The 15,153-nt window shown below is 61.7% G+C and overlaps 1 protein-coding gene across 1 annotated transcript; it reads left to right on the plus strand.

Annotated features, from left to right (window-relative positions):
• Positions 1 to 1,927: 1,927 nt before the first annotated feature.
• On the plus strand, positions 1,928 to 8,367 carry UBE2Q1 (ubiquitin conjugating enzyme E2 Q1; the record flags this gene model as incomplete). The annotated part of the gene is made up of 13 exons (XM_029054612.2): positions 1,928 to 2,188; positions 4,216 to 4,320; positions 4,550 to 4,654; positions 4,741 to 4,791; positions 4,895 to 5,035; positions 5,158 to 5,242; positions 5,377 to 5,437; positions 5,548 to 5,638; positions 6,169 to 6,227; positions 6,330 to 6,378; positions 6,916 to 7,011; positions 7,933 to 7,999; positions 8,213 to 8,367. Coding segments are annotated over 13 exons (1,203 nt in total), but the record flags the coding sequence as incomplete, so codon positions are not given.
• Between the last annotated feature and the right edge of the window lie 6,786 nt (positions 8,368 to 15,153).

Genomic DNA, 15,153 nt, shown 5'->3' on the forward strand with positions numbered 1-15,153 from the left:
TATTGCCCAAGGCCACCCAGCAGAGGAGGGGTGGAGTCAGGATTAGAACCCATGACCTTGGGCCTCTCAGGCCCGGGGTCTACCCACTACGCCACGCTGCTCCCTACATCTACCCCAGCGCTTATAACAGTGCTTAGCACATAGTCTGCTCTTCACCAATACCCGGCGCTTAGACCAGGGCTTAACACGCAGTCGGCGCTTCACCAATACCCGGCGCTTAGACCAGGGCTTAGCACACTGTTGGCGCTTCACCAATAACCGGCGCTTAGATCAGGGCTTAGCACGCAGTCGATGCTTCACCAATAACCAGCGCTTAGACCAGGGCTTAGCATGCGGTAGGCGCTTCATCAATAACCATGCAGCGTGGCTCAGTGGAAAGAGCACGGACTTTGGAGTCAGGGCTCATGAGTTCGAATCCCAGCTCTGCCACTTGTCGGCTGTGTGACCGTGGGCAAGTCACTTCACTTCTCTGGGCCTCAGTTCCCTCATCTGTAAAATGGGGATTAAGACTGTGAGCCCCACGTGGGACAACCTGATTCCCCTATGTCTACCCCGGCGCTTAGAACAATGCTTGGCACATAGTAAGCGCTTAACAAATACCAACATTATTATTAACCATGTACATCACCTCGATTCTATTTAGTCGCCATTGCTTTTACGAGATGTTCTTCCCCTTGATGCTGTTTAGTGCCATCGTTCTCGTCTGTCCGTCTCCCCCGATTAGACCGTGAGCCCGTCAAACGGCGGGGACCGTCTCTACCTGTTGCCGACTTGTTCATCCCAAGCGCTTAGTACAGTGCTCTGCACCTAGTAAGCGCTCAATAAATACTATTGAATGAATGAATGAACCAGCGCTTAGACCAGGGCTTAGCACGCAGTCGGCGCTTCACCAATACCCGGCGCTTAGACCAGGGCTTAGCACGCAGTCGGTGCTTCACCAATATCCGGTGCTTAGCCCAGTGCTAAGCACACAGTCAGCGCTTCACCAATACCTGGCGCTTAGACCAGAGTTTAGCACACAGTCGGCGCTTCACCAATAACCAGCGCTTAGACCAGGGCTTAGCACGCAGTCGGCGCTTCATCGATAACCAGCGCTTAGGCCAGGGTTTAGCATGCAGTCGGCGCTTCACCAATACCCGGCGCTTAGACCAGGGCTTAGCACGCAGTCGGTGCTTCACCAATATCCGATGCTTAGCCCAGTGCTAAGCACACAGTCGGCGCTTCACCAATAACCAGCGCTTAGACCAGGGCTTAACACGCAGTCGGCGCTTCACCAATACCCGGCGCTTAGACCAGAGTTTAGCACACAGTCGGCGCTTCACCGATAACCGGCGCTTAGGCCAGGGTTTAGCACCCAGTCGGCGCTTAGGAAGCCACCGTGGTTAATGAAGTGACGCGGGAGGCGGGGGAGGCGGTTCCCCTTCGCCTCAGGGCCCCGGGTCGTCGAGCTCCCTCATGGCCGCCGAGGGAGGTCACGTGCCAAGGGGCGGGGCGGGAAAGCCCCGATCACGTGGCGGGGGCGTACCACGTGCCAAGGGGCGGGGCGGATCACGTGCCGGGGGCGGGCGGGTCACGTGCCGGGGGGGCCGGCGGGCGGTGACGGACGGGCGCGCGGGCCAATGGGCGGCGAGGCGCCCGGCCGGAAGCGGGCGGGTCACGTGAGGGGGGGTCGGGGGGGCGGGGCGTCGGCGGCGCCATCTTGGCGGCGGAGCAGGAAGTGGCGGCGGAGCCCGGAGCGCCCGCCGGTCCGGCCCGGTCCGGTCCGGTCCCGCCCCGCCCCCCCCCGCGCGCCCCCCTCCGTGCCCGCCGCCCGGGGGCCGGTGCGCAGGCGCGGAGGATGCAGCAGCAGCAGCCGCCGCCGCCGCAGCAGCCGCAGCAGCCGCAGCAGCAGCAGCCTCCGGGGCGGGTGGGGGCGGGGGCGGCGGGCGGGGGTCCGGGGGGCCCGGGGGGCCCGGGGGGCCCGTGCCTGCGGCGGGAGCTGAAGCTGCTGGAGTCCATCTTCCACCGCGGCCACGAGCGGTTCCGCATCGCCAGCGCCTGCCTGGACGAGCTCAGCTGCGAGTTTCTGCTGGCCGGGGCCGCCGCCGCCGCCGCCGCCGGGGGGGCCTCCGGGGCCGCCGCGGGGCCCGCCCCGCCCCCCCCGACCAGGGGCCCCGGCGACCCCGTCCGCATCCACTGCAACATCACGGTGAGCGGCGGCCCCGGACTCCCCCCGAGGACCCCCCTCCCCCCCCCCCCAATAATCACTCTCCATCCCCATCCCCCCCGCTAAGCCCTGTGCTACGTGCTCAGCCCGGTTGAGCTCCTGGCCCGGGACTCGCCAGGGCCCGGATCCCCTCCCCCGCTACCCCAAATCCCCCCACCGCCCCCTTCTCCTCTCCCCGGCCTCCCCCCGCTAAGCCCTGGGCTATAGGCTCAGCCCTGTCGACTTCCCGGCCCGGGACTTGACAGTTTCAGGGCCCCCGCCCCCCCCCCCCGCATCCCCAACCTTGGGCCACCCCCCCTTTCCTCTCCCCCGACCTCCCCCCTCCCCAAATCCCCCCCACCGAGCCCTGTGCAACGCGCTCAGCCCTGAGTTTGAGGACCCCCTCCCCCCTTACCCCAAATCCCCCGCACCCCCAGCCTTGGACCCCCCCCCTTCTCCTCTCCCCCGCCCCCCCCCCGGATCCCGCCCCTCTTCGACCCCCTCGGTGACCTCCGAGACCACCCCCCCGCCCATCCCTGTGGCCCGGGGGGGGGGGGTCCGTCCTCAGAGACCCGGCCTGCTAAGCCCCCCCAATTCACCTCCCCCTCCCGTGGGGTATCCAGGAGCACGTGGACACGTGTCCCCCTCCATGTGACCCGGGGAGGGGGCCCGCCGACCCCCCGGTGGACCCCCCTCCCTGCCGTTGAGCCCTAGATCCCCCCCCAAGAGTCTGTAGACCTGGGGTGACCCTCCAGGAGTGCCTAATAATTATTATCATCACAGTACTTTTTAAGTGCTTACGTGCCCGGCACCGTTCCAAGCGCTGGGGCAGGTACAAGTCATCATAGTACTCGTTTAGCGCTTATTAGGTGCCGAGCACTGTCCTAAGCACTAGCAGATTCATTCGGTAGTATTTACCGAGCGCTTTGTGCAGAACTCCGTGCCAAGCGCTCGGAACGGACAGCTCGGCAACCGATAAGGACGATCCCTGCCCGATGCCGGGCTCGCAGTCCGAACGATACAGAGTAGTCGGGCTGGACGCAGTCCCTGTCCCACGGGGGGCTCGCGGTCTTCACCCCCATTTTATAGAGGAGGGAACTGAGGCCCGGAGAAGTGGAGGGATCTGCCCAAGGTCGCCCAGCAGATAAGGGGCAGAGCAGGGGTCGGAACCCACTAGGCCACGCTGCCTCGTCCGGGTGCCGGGGGTGCCTGGGTGGCTCTTATCATTCATTGTTGTACTTATTGAGCACCTGCTGCGTGTAGACCACTGTAGTAAACGCTTGGGAGAGAACGTAGCTGTGAGCAAGATATATTTCCTGCCCACGGCGAGCTTACGATCTAAGAGGGGGGGTGACAGACGCGACTAGAAATCAATAAATTAGAGACGTGGCCCGGAGGGGGGATGAATAATAATAACGTCGGTATCCGTGAAGCGCTTCCTACGTGCAGGGCACCGTTCTAAGCGCCGGGGGAGATCCAGGGTCATCGGGTTGTCCCACGTGAGGCTCGCAGTCTTCACCCCCATTTTGCAGATGAGGTCACTGAGGCCCAGAGAAGTGAAGCGACTCGCCCGCAGTCACCCAGCTGACAAGTGGCAGAGGCGGGATTCGAACCCGTGGCCTCGGACTCCCCAGCCCGGGCTCTCGCCACTGAGCCACGCTGCTTCTGGGGGACGCAGAAGGGAGCAGGAGAAGGGGGAAGGGGGACTGAGTCAGGGAAGGACCCTTGGAGGAGATGAGCCCCACGTGGGACGGGCACGGTGTCCGACCCGATTCGCTTGGATCTACCCCGGTGCTTAGTACGGCGCGCGGCACGTAGTAAGCGCTCGGCAAGTGCCACTGTTATCGTTATGGGCCTTCAGTAAGGTTTCAGAGGGAGGGAGGGTCAGTATCTGTCGGATTTGACGGAGGAGGGCGGTCCGGGCTCCATCCGGCCGGCCCCGGGGAGCCGAGATCTGGGGGGGGGGGATCGCGGTGTTGAGGGGGGGTCCCTCCTTGACCCCTCTCCCCTCCCCCCCCGCCGGCCGTCAGGAGTCGTACCCGGCCGTGCCCCCGATCTGGTCCGTGGAGTCGGATGACCCCAGCCTGGCGGCCGTCCTGGAGCGCCTGGGAGACGTCAGGAAGGGCAACACGCTGGTGAGCACGGTCGGTCATTCAGGCGCACTTACTGAGCGTTTACCGTGTGCGGAGCACTGGACTAGGCGCTTCGGAGAGGACCGGAGAACGGTAAACACGGGCGGGGGGCGGCTGGCCGGGCAGGGAGGCTCAGATGGACCCCCCCCCCCCCCGGCCCCTTCTCCCTTCCACCCTCTGCGGCTCCCCCCCGCCCCCCGGCCTCTGACCCCTCCACCCCGTGGCCCCACAGTTACTGCAGCACCTGAAGCGCATCATCTCGGACCTGTGCAAACTGTACAACCTCCCGCAGCACCCCGACGTCGAAATGCTGGATCAGCCCCTGCCCGCGGAACAGGTGGGCCGCGGCCGAGGGGAGGCGGGGGTGGGGGGCGTCCACCTAGGGGCCGGGCGCTCACCCCGGGACCCTCGCCCCTCCCGCAGTGCACCCAGGAAGACGCTTCCTCGGAGGACGAAGATGAGGAGATGCCCGAGGTTTGGAGGGGGGCGGGAGGCGGGCCAGAGGGGCGGCGGGGGGGAGGGGGGGGGTTCCGGGTCCGGGCCGCCCCCCGCCGACCGCCTCCGCTCCCCCGCCCAGGACACGGAGGACCTGGATCACTACGAGATGAAGGAGGAGGAGCCCGCCGAGGGCAAGAAGTCGGAGGACGAGGGCATCGGCAAAGAGAACCTGGCCATCCTAGAGAAGATCAAAAAGAACCAGAGGCAAGATTACCTCAACGTAGGTGGCCGCCGGCCTTGGGGGGCGGGCCCGAGGGGGCGGGGGCCCGGGGAGGGCGAGGGGCGGGGTGGGGGCTGGGTAACCGGCGGTGCCCGCCCCCCCTCCCCACCCCCACCTCGCAGGGCGCCGTGTCCGGCTCCGTGCAGGCCACCGATCGGCTGATGAAGGAACTCAGGGATATTTACCGGTCACAGAGTTTCAAGGGCGGTGAGTGCGGGGCGGGGGGCCGGGGGGCTTAGGCCGGGCCCTTTCCTGCCGGGGGGTGGGTGGAGGGGGCGTCACGGGGCGGGAGGGTTGGTCCCTAATCCCCGCACCCCCTGCCCCCCGCATCCCTCGTGCAGGAAACTATGCAGTTGAGCTGGTGAACGACAGTCTGTACGATTGGGACGTCAAACTCCTCAAGTGAGCGAGGGAGGGGGCGTGGGGAGGGGCACGGGGGTCGGGGTTAAAGGGGAGGGGGTCCCTGGGGTTCAGGGGAGGAGACCGAGCCCCCCACCCCGCCTCCGCCGCAGGGTCGACCAGGACAGTGCTCTGCACAACGATCTCCAGGTTCTCAAAGAGAAGGAAGGAGCCGACTTCATCCTGCTAAACTTCTCCTTTAAAGTGAGACCCCCTCCCTCCCCCCGACCCGTAGGGTCTTGTCTGTCCGTCCCCCCCGCCCGCCCCCCAAGACCGTCAGCTCGCTGTGGGCAGGGAAGGCGTCTGTTTGTCGCTGTACCGTCCTCCCCCGGGCGCTCAGTCCGGTGCTCGGCACGCGGCAGGTGCCCAGTAAGTACGACTGAGCGGATGAGTCAGAGGACTGGATTGGCTTAGTGGGTAGAGCCCGGGCCCGGGAGTCAGGAGGTCACGGGTTCTAGCTCCTCCGCTTGTCTGGTGGTGCGACCTTGGGCAGGTCACTTCACTTCTCTGGGCCCCCGTTACCTGGCCTGTAAAATGGGGATCGAGTCTGTGACCCGGTCGGCTTGTGTCCTCCACCTCAGCGCCGGGTGTACCGCCTCGGCACGCCGTCAGCGCCCAGCCGGTGCCACGGTTATTACTGTCGTTATTGTGAACGTCCGTCCGTCCCCCCCCGCCCCGGTTGTCCCCCTCTGCTCCCCCCGGCCTGACCTCTCGTCCCTTCTCCCCCCCGGCAGGATAATTTCCCCTTTGACCCCCCCTTCGTCAGGGTGGTGTCTCCCGTCCTCTCCGGAGGGTGAGTAGCTTGGGGACGACGGGCGGGGTGGGGGGTGCCGAGAGCGTCCCCCCGGCCACCTCCCCGTCCCACCTTGACTCCCCCCCCCCCCCCCCCGTGTAGGTACGTCCTGGGAGGAGGAGCCATCTGCATGGAGCTCCTGACCAAACAGGTGTGTGCGAACCCCCAGCCTCCTCTCCCGTCAGCCCCCCTCCCCGCCGGGGCCTGGCTCGGGCGGGTGTCTCTCTGGGTTCCGGCCCGCCTGGGCGTCTGCGTGTTCTAGCTCACACGTGTCACTGTGCTCCGGCTCACGTGTGGGTCTCGGGTCCCGGCTCGGGCGCGCGTCGGGTCCGAATCCGGTCGGCGTCTGTGCGTGTGGGTTATTCAGCTCACGCGTGTGTGTTCTGGCCCAGGAGCGTGTCTCTGTGTGTGTTCTGGTTCGGGTGCCTGCCTGTGTGTTCTGGCCCGGGTGGGTGGGTGTTGGTTCTGGCTCGTGTCATCTGCTGGGGCCCGGACGTGTGTCTGTGTGTTCCGGCTTCACGTGTGGGTTTTGTGTGTCTTCCGGCTCAGGCGTGTCCGTCTGTGTCTGTCTGTGTTCTGGCTCACTCGTGTGTGTTCTGGCCCAGGCATGTGTCTGTGTGTTCTGGCTCAGGCGTGTTGCGTGTGTGTGTTTGTGTATGTGTGTCTGTGCGTGTGTCCCCCTCCCCAGGGCTGGAGCAGCGCCTACTCCATCGAGTCGGTCATCATGCAGATCAGCGCGACGCTGGTGAAGGGGAAGGCGCGAGTCCAGTTCGGAGCCAATAAAGTGAGGGGGCCGGGGGGCGGGGGGAGTCGCGGCCTGTTTCTACCCCTCCCCCCCCCCCCCCCCACAACAAGCAGCAGCACCGCCTTAGCGGAGAGACCCCCGGCCTAGTAGTCGGGAGGACCCGGGTTCCGGTCCCGGCTCCGCCCCTTACCTGCTGGGTGACCTTGGGAAGGTCACTTCCCTTCTCCTCGCCTCATTTCCCTCATCTGGAAAATGGGAGTGAACGCCGTGAGCCCCAGATGGGACGCGGGCCGTGTCCGACCTGATCGGCTTGTACGCCCAGTACGCTTAACAAATACCTACTGGGGCGATTGCAAAGCGCCCTGGTGTGTCCCCGACTTTACTATTCCAACCCTTTTGGTGTTCCCGCTATTTTGGGGGGTGGGGTTGGATATGAAGTGCTTGCTCCGGATCTGTATGTGTAATTATCTACGGTAACGTCCGTCTCCCCCCCTCTAGACTGTAGGTTTGTCGTGGGCAGGGAAGGTGTCTGTTTACTGTCCGTAGTCTACTCTCCCAAGCGCTTAGTACAGAGCTCTGCGTGGTCAGCGCTCAATAAGCAGGGTGGACCGACCGCCTGCATCAAGCGCCGTTGTTAAGCGCTGGGGTGGAACCGAGAAGCAGCGCGACGTAGCGGTCAGAGCCCGGGCCTGGGGGGACGGGAGGTCGTGGGTTCTAATCCCGGCTCCGCCACCCGCCCGCTGCCTCGGTTCCCTCCTCTGGAAAACGGGGATCGAGCCCGGGAGCCCCACGTGGCACAGGGACCGCGTCCCACCCGATTTTGCTCGTATCCACCCCGGCGCTTAGTCCGGTGCCCGGCGCCCAGTAGGCGCCTAACGGATGCCCCAGTTGCTGTCGTTATCCCAGTTAATCGGTCTTCCCTCCCCGCCCGGCCCGGCCCCGGCCTCTCCCCGCTTGCAGTCACAGTACAGCTTGACCAGAGCCCAGCAGTCCTACAAGTCCCTCGTGCAGATCCACGAAAAGAACGGTGAGGCCGGGGAGCGGGGGATGGGGAGCGGCCACCGAGGGGGGGGCGGGGCAGCGAGGAGCTCCGGGGGGGCTGCACCGAATGGGTCGCTTCACCCCCGGCGCGCCGTTCCGGCCCCCCCCCCGACCGCCCCGCGACGTCGGCCGCGGCGTCCGGGGGCGGGGGGGGATTAGAGGGCGGGCGTCCGGGCTGACCCTCTGCTCTCCCCCACAGGCTGGTACACACCCCCAAAAGAAGACGGTTAATTGCCGGGGGCGGGGGGGCCGCCCCTCTCCCGGGCCCGGCCCCCGCCACCCCGCCCCGGGGACCCAATGGACCAATTCTCCCAGCGAGGCCCCGCCGGCGCCCCCCGCCCTCCCCCCAGGCGGGGCGGAGCCGGCCCCGCGGACCTCGGCCACGACGGGCCGGGGTGGGGGGGCGGGGGCGGGGAGGGAGGGCGGATGGATGGCGCCGCCCTCCGTCCCTCCTCGGCCCGCCCCCCCCCCCGCCCCCCCCCGGCCCCGCGGCCTCCTTCAGCCACTGGACACTTGGCCACACCCCCTGCCCCCTCCCCGGGGACATCCCTCCCCGCCCTCCCTACCCCATGCTATGGATTTTTTTTTTTTAATTTATTTTCTCTTTCATGTACACGGCCTTTTTTTTGTTACAGTGTATGATGGATGTGTATGATGGATTAAAGACAAAAGTGTATCTTTGGAGAAAAAAAAAAAAAAGAAAAGGCAGTTAGAATTTGTCTCTCTGTCCAGGCCCGGCCTCCATAAAACCTTTTTTTTTTTTTTTTAAATCATCCCTGATTCCTGGGGCGGGGAAACGGACGGGCCCGCCCCCCAGACGTTGGGGACGGGGGTGGGAGGGAGAGGGTTCACCCCCCCCTTCTCCGCCCCCACAAGCCAAAGTCTTTTTGAAGGCCCATCTCCTCCAAGAGGCCTTCCCCGACTGCGCCCTCCTTTCCTCTCGTCCCACTCCCTTCTGGGTCGCCCCGACTCGCTCCCTTTATCCGCCCGCCCCCCCCCCCCCCCCAGCCCCCCGGCACTTAAATCCAGATCCTTCATTTATTTATTTCTCTTCGTGTCTGTCTCCCCTTCTAGAAGGCGGGCTCTTTGTGGGCGGGGAATGTGTCTGTGTATTATTCTGTTGGACTCTCCCAAGCGCTTAGTACAGTCCTCTGCATACAGTAAGTGCTCAGTAAAGACACTCTGGAGGAATGGGAGAGGGCAGGCCGGGGGTGCCCAGGGCTGGGGACAATCCGTCTCCTCCGCTGGGATCCTCTACTGGCCGTCATGCTCTCCCAAGTGCTCGGTCCAGTGCTCCGCCCAATAAGCACTCAGCAGATGCCTTTGATCAGTGCACTGATCGCGCGCTCACTATGCGCCAAGTCCTGTACTAAGGGAGAGTTTAACAGAACTGAGAGACGTGTTACTCGCTGCTCACAATCCAGAGCGGGAGACAGACGTTTATATAAATCAGGACTATGGGCTGGGGACGGGGTGAATACAGAGCAACGATAATAATCCGGGTGGCCCTGGCGTCGCTGTGGGTCACAGACGACGGAGGAAGAGAAGACTCGTGCGTTACGGGCCGAGCGCCGTTCTGAGCACTGGGACGGAGACAGGTTAGGAGGGACACCGTCTCGGAACTCACGGTCTCAATCCCCGTTTTACAGATGAGGCGGCCGAGACGCAGAGAAGTTAAATGACTCGCCCGAGGTCCCGTGGCAGACGTGGTGGAGCCAGGATTAGAACTCGGGTCCTTCTGACTCCCAGGCCTGGCCTTTAGCCACTCAGCCGGGCTGCTGCTTAAAGAAAGGGGATGCGAAGGATCTACGGATTGATGAATCTCAAGTGGCCATCAGAGATTTTGGGGTGATAGATACCCAGGGGTGGGGAGAGGAGGTGGGGGGGCGCGATCTCCCCCGAGTCTGTGATTTGGACCTCCAGGATGGGACGTGCTTAGCCCCTCCCCCCCAACCCTGCCCCCCAGTACCCCGAGATACCCCCCTTCCGGTCCCAGCTCTGCCCCTGGCCTTCCCTGACTCAGCCCTCATTTCCTCCACCAATTCAATTGTATTTATTGAGCGCTTACTGTGTGCAGAGCACTGTCCGAAGCGCTTGGGAGAGGACAGTACAGTAGACGCGTTCCCCGCTCGCTCTCCCACTCCTTTCTGTGTCACCCCTGTACCTGAATTTGCACCCTTTATTCACCCCATATCCCCCTCTAGACCGTCAGCTCGTTGTGGGCGGGGAATGTGTCCGTGATATTCCGTTGTATTCTCCCAAGCGCCTAGTACAGTGCTCGGCACACAGGCGCTCGATAAATACGATTGACCGACTGGAGTACGGATCCGTAACTCATTTATTTCCATTAACCTCTGCCTCCCCCTCTAGGCTTCAAGCCTGTTAGGGGCAGGGAACGTGTCTGCCGACCCTGTTGTATTGTCCTCTCCCAAACGCTTAGTACAGCGCTCTGCACGCAGCGCTCAAAATGTCGGCTTTGTCGATCGATGGTGACCCTGGCCAAGTCGTTTAGCTCTCTGGGCCTCAGTGTCGTCTATTGTTAAGCACTTACTAAGTGCCAGGCACTGTACTAAGCACTGGGGTGGTTACAAGGTGATTCCATTGCATTTATAGAGCGCTTACAGTGTGCAGAGCACTGTACTAAGCGCTTGGGAGAGTACAGTACAGCAATAAATAGACTCATTCCCTGCCCACCGTGAGTTTACAGCCTAGAGGGTGATTGGGTTGGAAAACAGTCCCTGTCCCACGTAGGACTCCCGGACTTAATTCCCCATTTGACAGATGAAGAAACTGAGGCACAGATAAGTGACTTGCCCAAGGTCACACCGGAGGTAGGTGGCGGAGTCAGGATTAGAACCCAGGGCCTTCTGACGCCCAGCGCCGTGCCCTATCCACGAGGCCGGCCTGCTTCCCCGTAACTGGCGCTCCCCCATCTGGGTCTAGATCTGACTGTCCTCTATCTGCCCCAGGACTTAGCACAGTGCTTAGTGATGAGCAGAAGAGATACCCTCGTTGTGGGAAGGGAATGGCTCTGTTTATTGTCATAGTGTCAGAGAAGCAGCGTGGCTCAGTGGAAAGAGCCCGGGCTTGGGAGTCAGAGGTCGTGGGTTCCAATCCCGGCTCTGCCACTTGGCAGCCGCGTGACTTGGGGCACGTCACTTCACTTCTCCGGGCCTCGGCTCCCTCATCGGTCAAATGGGGATTAAATCTGTGAGCCCCACGGCACAACCTGATCACCCTGTATCCCCCCAGCACTTAGAACAGTGCTTTGCACATAGTAAGCGCTTAACAAATACCACCATTATTACTCTGCTAAGTGCTTAGTACGGTGCTTGGTACTCAGTAAGCGTTCGAATCGATGAACGGGTCAATGCCATAATTAACAGCAAGTGCTTATTAAGTACTGTGATCATTGTATCGCAGGCACCCACGCACATCTTTTGGGAAGCATCTTGTTAGAGAAGCAGCGTGGCTCCGTGGAAAGAGCCCGGGCTGGGGGGTCAGAGGTCACGGGTTCGAATCCCGGCTCCGCCGTTGGTCAGCTGTGTGACTTTGGGCAAGTCACTTCGCTTCTCTGGGCCTCAGTTCCCTCATCTGTCAGATGGGGATGAAGACTGTGAGCCTCACGTGGGGCAACCTGATCCCCTTGTATCCCCTCCAGCGCTTAGAACAGTGCTTTGCACATAGTAAGCGCTCAACAAATAGCAAGTGGGAATTCTCTTCTTGGGGAGGGGTCAGGCGTCGTACCCCAGGGCGCCTTTAGGGGGTGACAGGGAGGGCCCCCCCCGGAGCTGCCATTCATTCGATCCTATCTACTGAGCGCTTACTGTGTGCAGGGCACCGTGCTAAGCGCTCGGGAGAGCACACTACAGCAGTAAACGGACACGTTCCCCGCCCACAACGAGCTGACCGTCCAGAGGGAGGGAAACACACGTTAGGAGGACGAAATTAGGGGACGGGGACGTGAGTGGCGCGGGGCGGGGGAAAGGGCGGAGGGAGCGACGCAGAAGGGAGCGGGAGAAGAGGAAAGGGGGGCTTAGTCAGGGGAAATCTCCCCTGCTGTGGTCTCTTATGTTCCCTGCAGTACCTCAAGATGAAATCTCTCGCCTCCTCTCTCAATCTACGCCCTCCACCTGCGCATCCTCCCCGCTCCTTCCCTCCTCGACTGCCATTTCCAACGGCTTCTTCCCCACCGCTTTCAGAGAGGCCCATGGTCTCCCCTCCCTTAAAGAAGACTCTCCCTTGACCCCCCTCCAGTTATCTCCCATCTCCCGCCTTCCATTGCTTCTTGAGAGAGTTGTTTATATCCTCTCTTGCCATTTCCTCTCCTCCAATTCTCTCCTAGATTCCCTTCAATCTGGCTTCCGCCCCCTTCGCTCCACAGAAATAGCCCTCTCGAAGGTCACCGACGACCTGCTTTTTGCCAAATCCGACGGCCTCTACTCGGTTCTCCTCCTCCTAGACCCCTCGGCTGCCTCTGACGCTGTAGATCACCTCCTTCTTCAAACTTTATCCACTCTTGGCTTCACTGACGCCGTCCTCTCTTGGTCCTCTCTGACCCCTCCCTCTCCGTCTCCTTTGCGGGCTCCTCCTGCGCCTCCCACCCGCTCTGACAGTAGGAGTCCTTTAAGTCGCGGTTCTGGGCCCCCTTCCGTCCCCCCCGTCCACCCGCTCCCTTGGAGAACTCATTCACTCCCGCAGCTTCAGTTTTCATCTCCAAGCGGATGATTTCCCCAATCTACATCCGCGGCCCTGACCTCTCTCCTTCCCTGCCGTCTCGCATTTCCTCCTGCCTTCAAGACATCTCGACTCGCCAACCCCTCAAATTAAACGCATCCGCAACTGAGCTCCTTATCTTCCCACCCGCACCCCGCCCTTCCCTCGTCTTTCCCATAACTGTAGACGCCGCCGCCACCCTCCCTACCTCACCGGCCCTTAACCTTGGCGGCGTCCTCGACTCGTCTCGCTCAACCCACCCGCTTATTCCATCTGACGCCGGATCCTGGCGGTTCTACCTTCGCGTTGCTAAAATCTGCCCGCCCTTCTCTGTCCGACCGGCCACCGTGCTGATCGGAGCGCTTAGCCCGTCCCGTCTGGACTACCGCGTCTGCCTCCTCGCTGACCTCCCGGCCTCCTCTCTCCTCGCTCCGATCCATCCTCCCCTCGCTGCACGAATCAATTATCAGCAAAAATGCTCGGTTGACATCTCCCCACTCCTCAAGAACCTCCGCGGGTGGCCCATCCACCTCTGCGGCAAACAGAAACTTCTCCCCTCGTCCCCTTCGTCCCCTCGCCCCTTTTCCCCGGCTCGCTCTCCTCTCTGCATCGTCTTTGTGTCCTTTGGACCCTTGATTTAATAATTGGGTATTTGTTAAGCGCTTACTGTGTGCCAGGCACTGTACTAAGCTCTGAGGTGAATATAAGCAAATGGGGTTGGACACGGTCCCATCCCAACTCCACAGCGCCGATGTACGTATCTTTAAATATCGTAAATGACTTATTTATTCATAATAATAACAGTCTCCCCCTCTACCTGTAAGCTCATATTGAGCAGGGAAGGCGTCTGCTGATGCCGTGGTGCTCACCCAAGCATTTAGTACAGTACTCTGCACATAGTAAGCATTCAGTACATTGGATTGAATGATTGATTGCTTAGCTCAGTGCTCCGCACAGGGTAAGCGCCCAATAAATATTTCCCTCTTATTTCCCTACCTTGTGGGGGGAAGGTGGGGAGACGGGGTGAGGGAAGGGTTTGGGGTGGAGGCAGGGCAGGGGGAGGGGAAGGAGCGTAGTCATAATAATTACTTTATTTGTGAAGCGCTTACCATGTGCCAAGCCCTGTTCTAAGCGCTGGGGTAGATGCAAGGTAGTGAGAAGCAGCGTGGCTCAGTGGAAGGAGCCCGGGCTTGGCAGTCGGAGGTCATGGGTTCGAATCAGCTGTGCCAGCTGTGTGACTGTGGGCAAGACCCCTCACTTCTCTGGGCCTCAGCTCCCTCATCTGTCAAATGGGGATTAACTGTGAGCCTCGCGTGGGACAACCTGATGACCCTGTATCTCCCCCAGCGCTTAGAACAGTGCTGTGCACATAGGAAGCGCTTAACAAATACCAACATTATTATTATTATTATTAGATTGGGGGGATGAGGGCGGAGCAAGGAAAGGAGGCGGGTCTGGTAGAAAGGGGCGGGGCGAGAGATTGACATGGATTGATGTCCGTCTTCCCCCTCTAGACCGTGACCTCGTTGTGGGCCGGGAATGGGTCTGTTTATCGTTCTACCGTCCTCTCCCGAGCGCTTAGTGCAGTGCTCTGCACACAGTAAGAGCTCAATAAGTACGGTTGAAGGAATGAAACGAACGGATGGGAAAAGGGCGGGGAGGAGGGGCGAAGGGGGCGGGGCCTGGTGAAAAGGGGGCGGGACCGGGATGGGAGGGAAGGGATCGGATTGGAGCAGGGGAAAGGGGGCGGGGCCTGATAGAAAGGGGCGTGGTCTGGTAGAAAGGGGCGTGGTCTGGAAGAGAGGAATTGGATGGAGATGGGGAAGTGGGCGCGGCCTATTTGATGAGGGGCGTGGTCTAGTAGAAAGGGAGTGGATTGGGGAAGGGGCGTGGCCTGATAGAAAGGGAAGGGATTGGAGCAGGGGAGGGGGCGTGGTCTGTAGTGAAAGGGGCGTGGTCTATGATAACGGATGGATTTGAATCGGAAGGGGCGTGGCCTCATTGAAAGGGGGCGAGGCCTGGTAGAAAGGGAAGGGATTGGAGAGGGTGGGCGTGGTCTGTTAGAAAGGGGCGTGGTCGGTGAGAAAGAAATGGAGTTGAGACGGGAAAGGGGGCGCGGCCTACTTGTAGAGGGCGTGGCCTGGTAGAAAGGGAAGGGGTTGGAGCAGGGGAGGGGCGTGGTCTGATAGAGAAGGGGCGTGGTCTGTTAGAACAGAATGGATTGGAGAAGGAAAGGGGGCGGGGTCTATTTGAAAAGGGGCGGGGCCGGAGGGAAGGGATTGGATGGGGGAGATGGGCGTGGTCTGGCAGAATAATAATAATAATGATAATGTTGGTATTTGTTAAGCGCTTACTATGTGCAGGGCACTGTTCTAAGCGCTGGGGTAGACATAGGGTCATCAGGTGGTCCCCCGTGAGGCTCAC

This window comes from Ornithorhynchus anatinus, chromosome X5, assembly GCF_004115215.2.
Source record: "Ornithorhynchus anatinus isolate Pmale09 chromosome X5, mOrnAna1.pri.v4, whole genome shotgun sequence".
NCBI lineage: Eukaryota > Metazoa > Chordata > Mammalia > Monotremata > Ornithorhynchidae > Ornithorhynchus > Ornithorhynchus anatinus.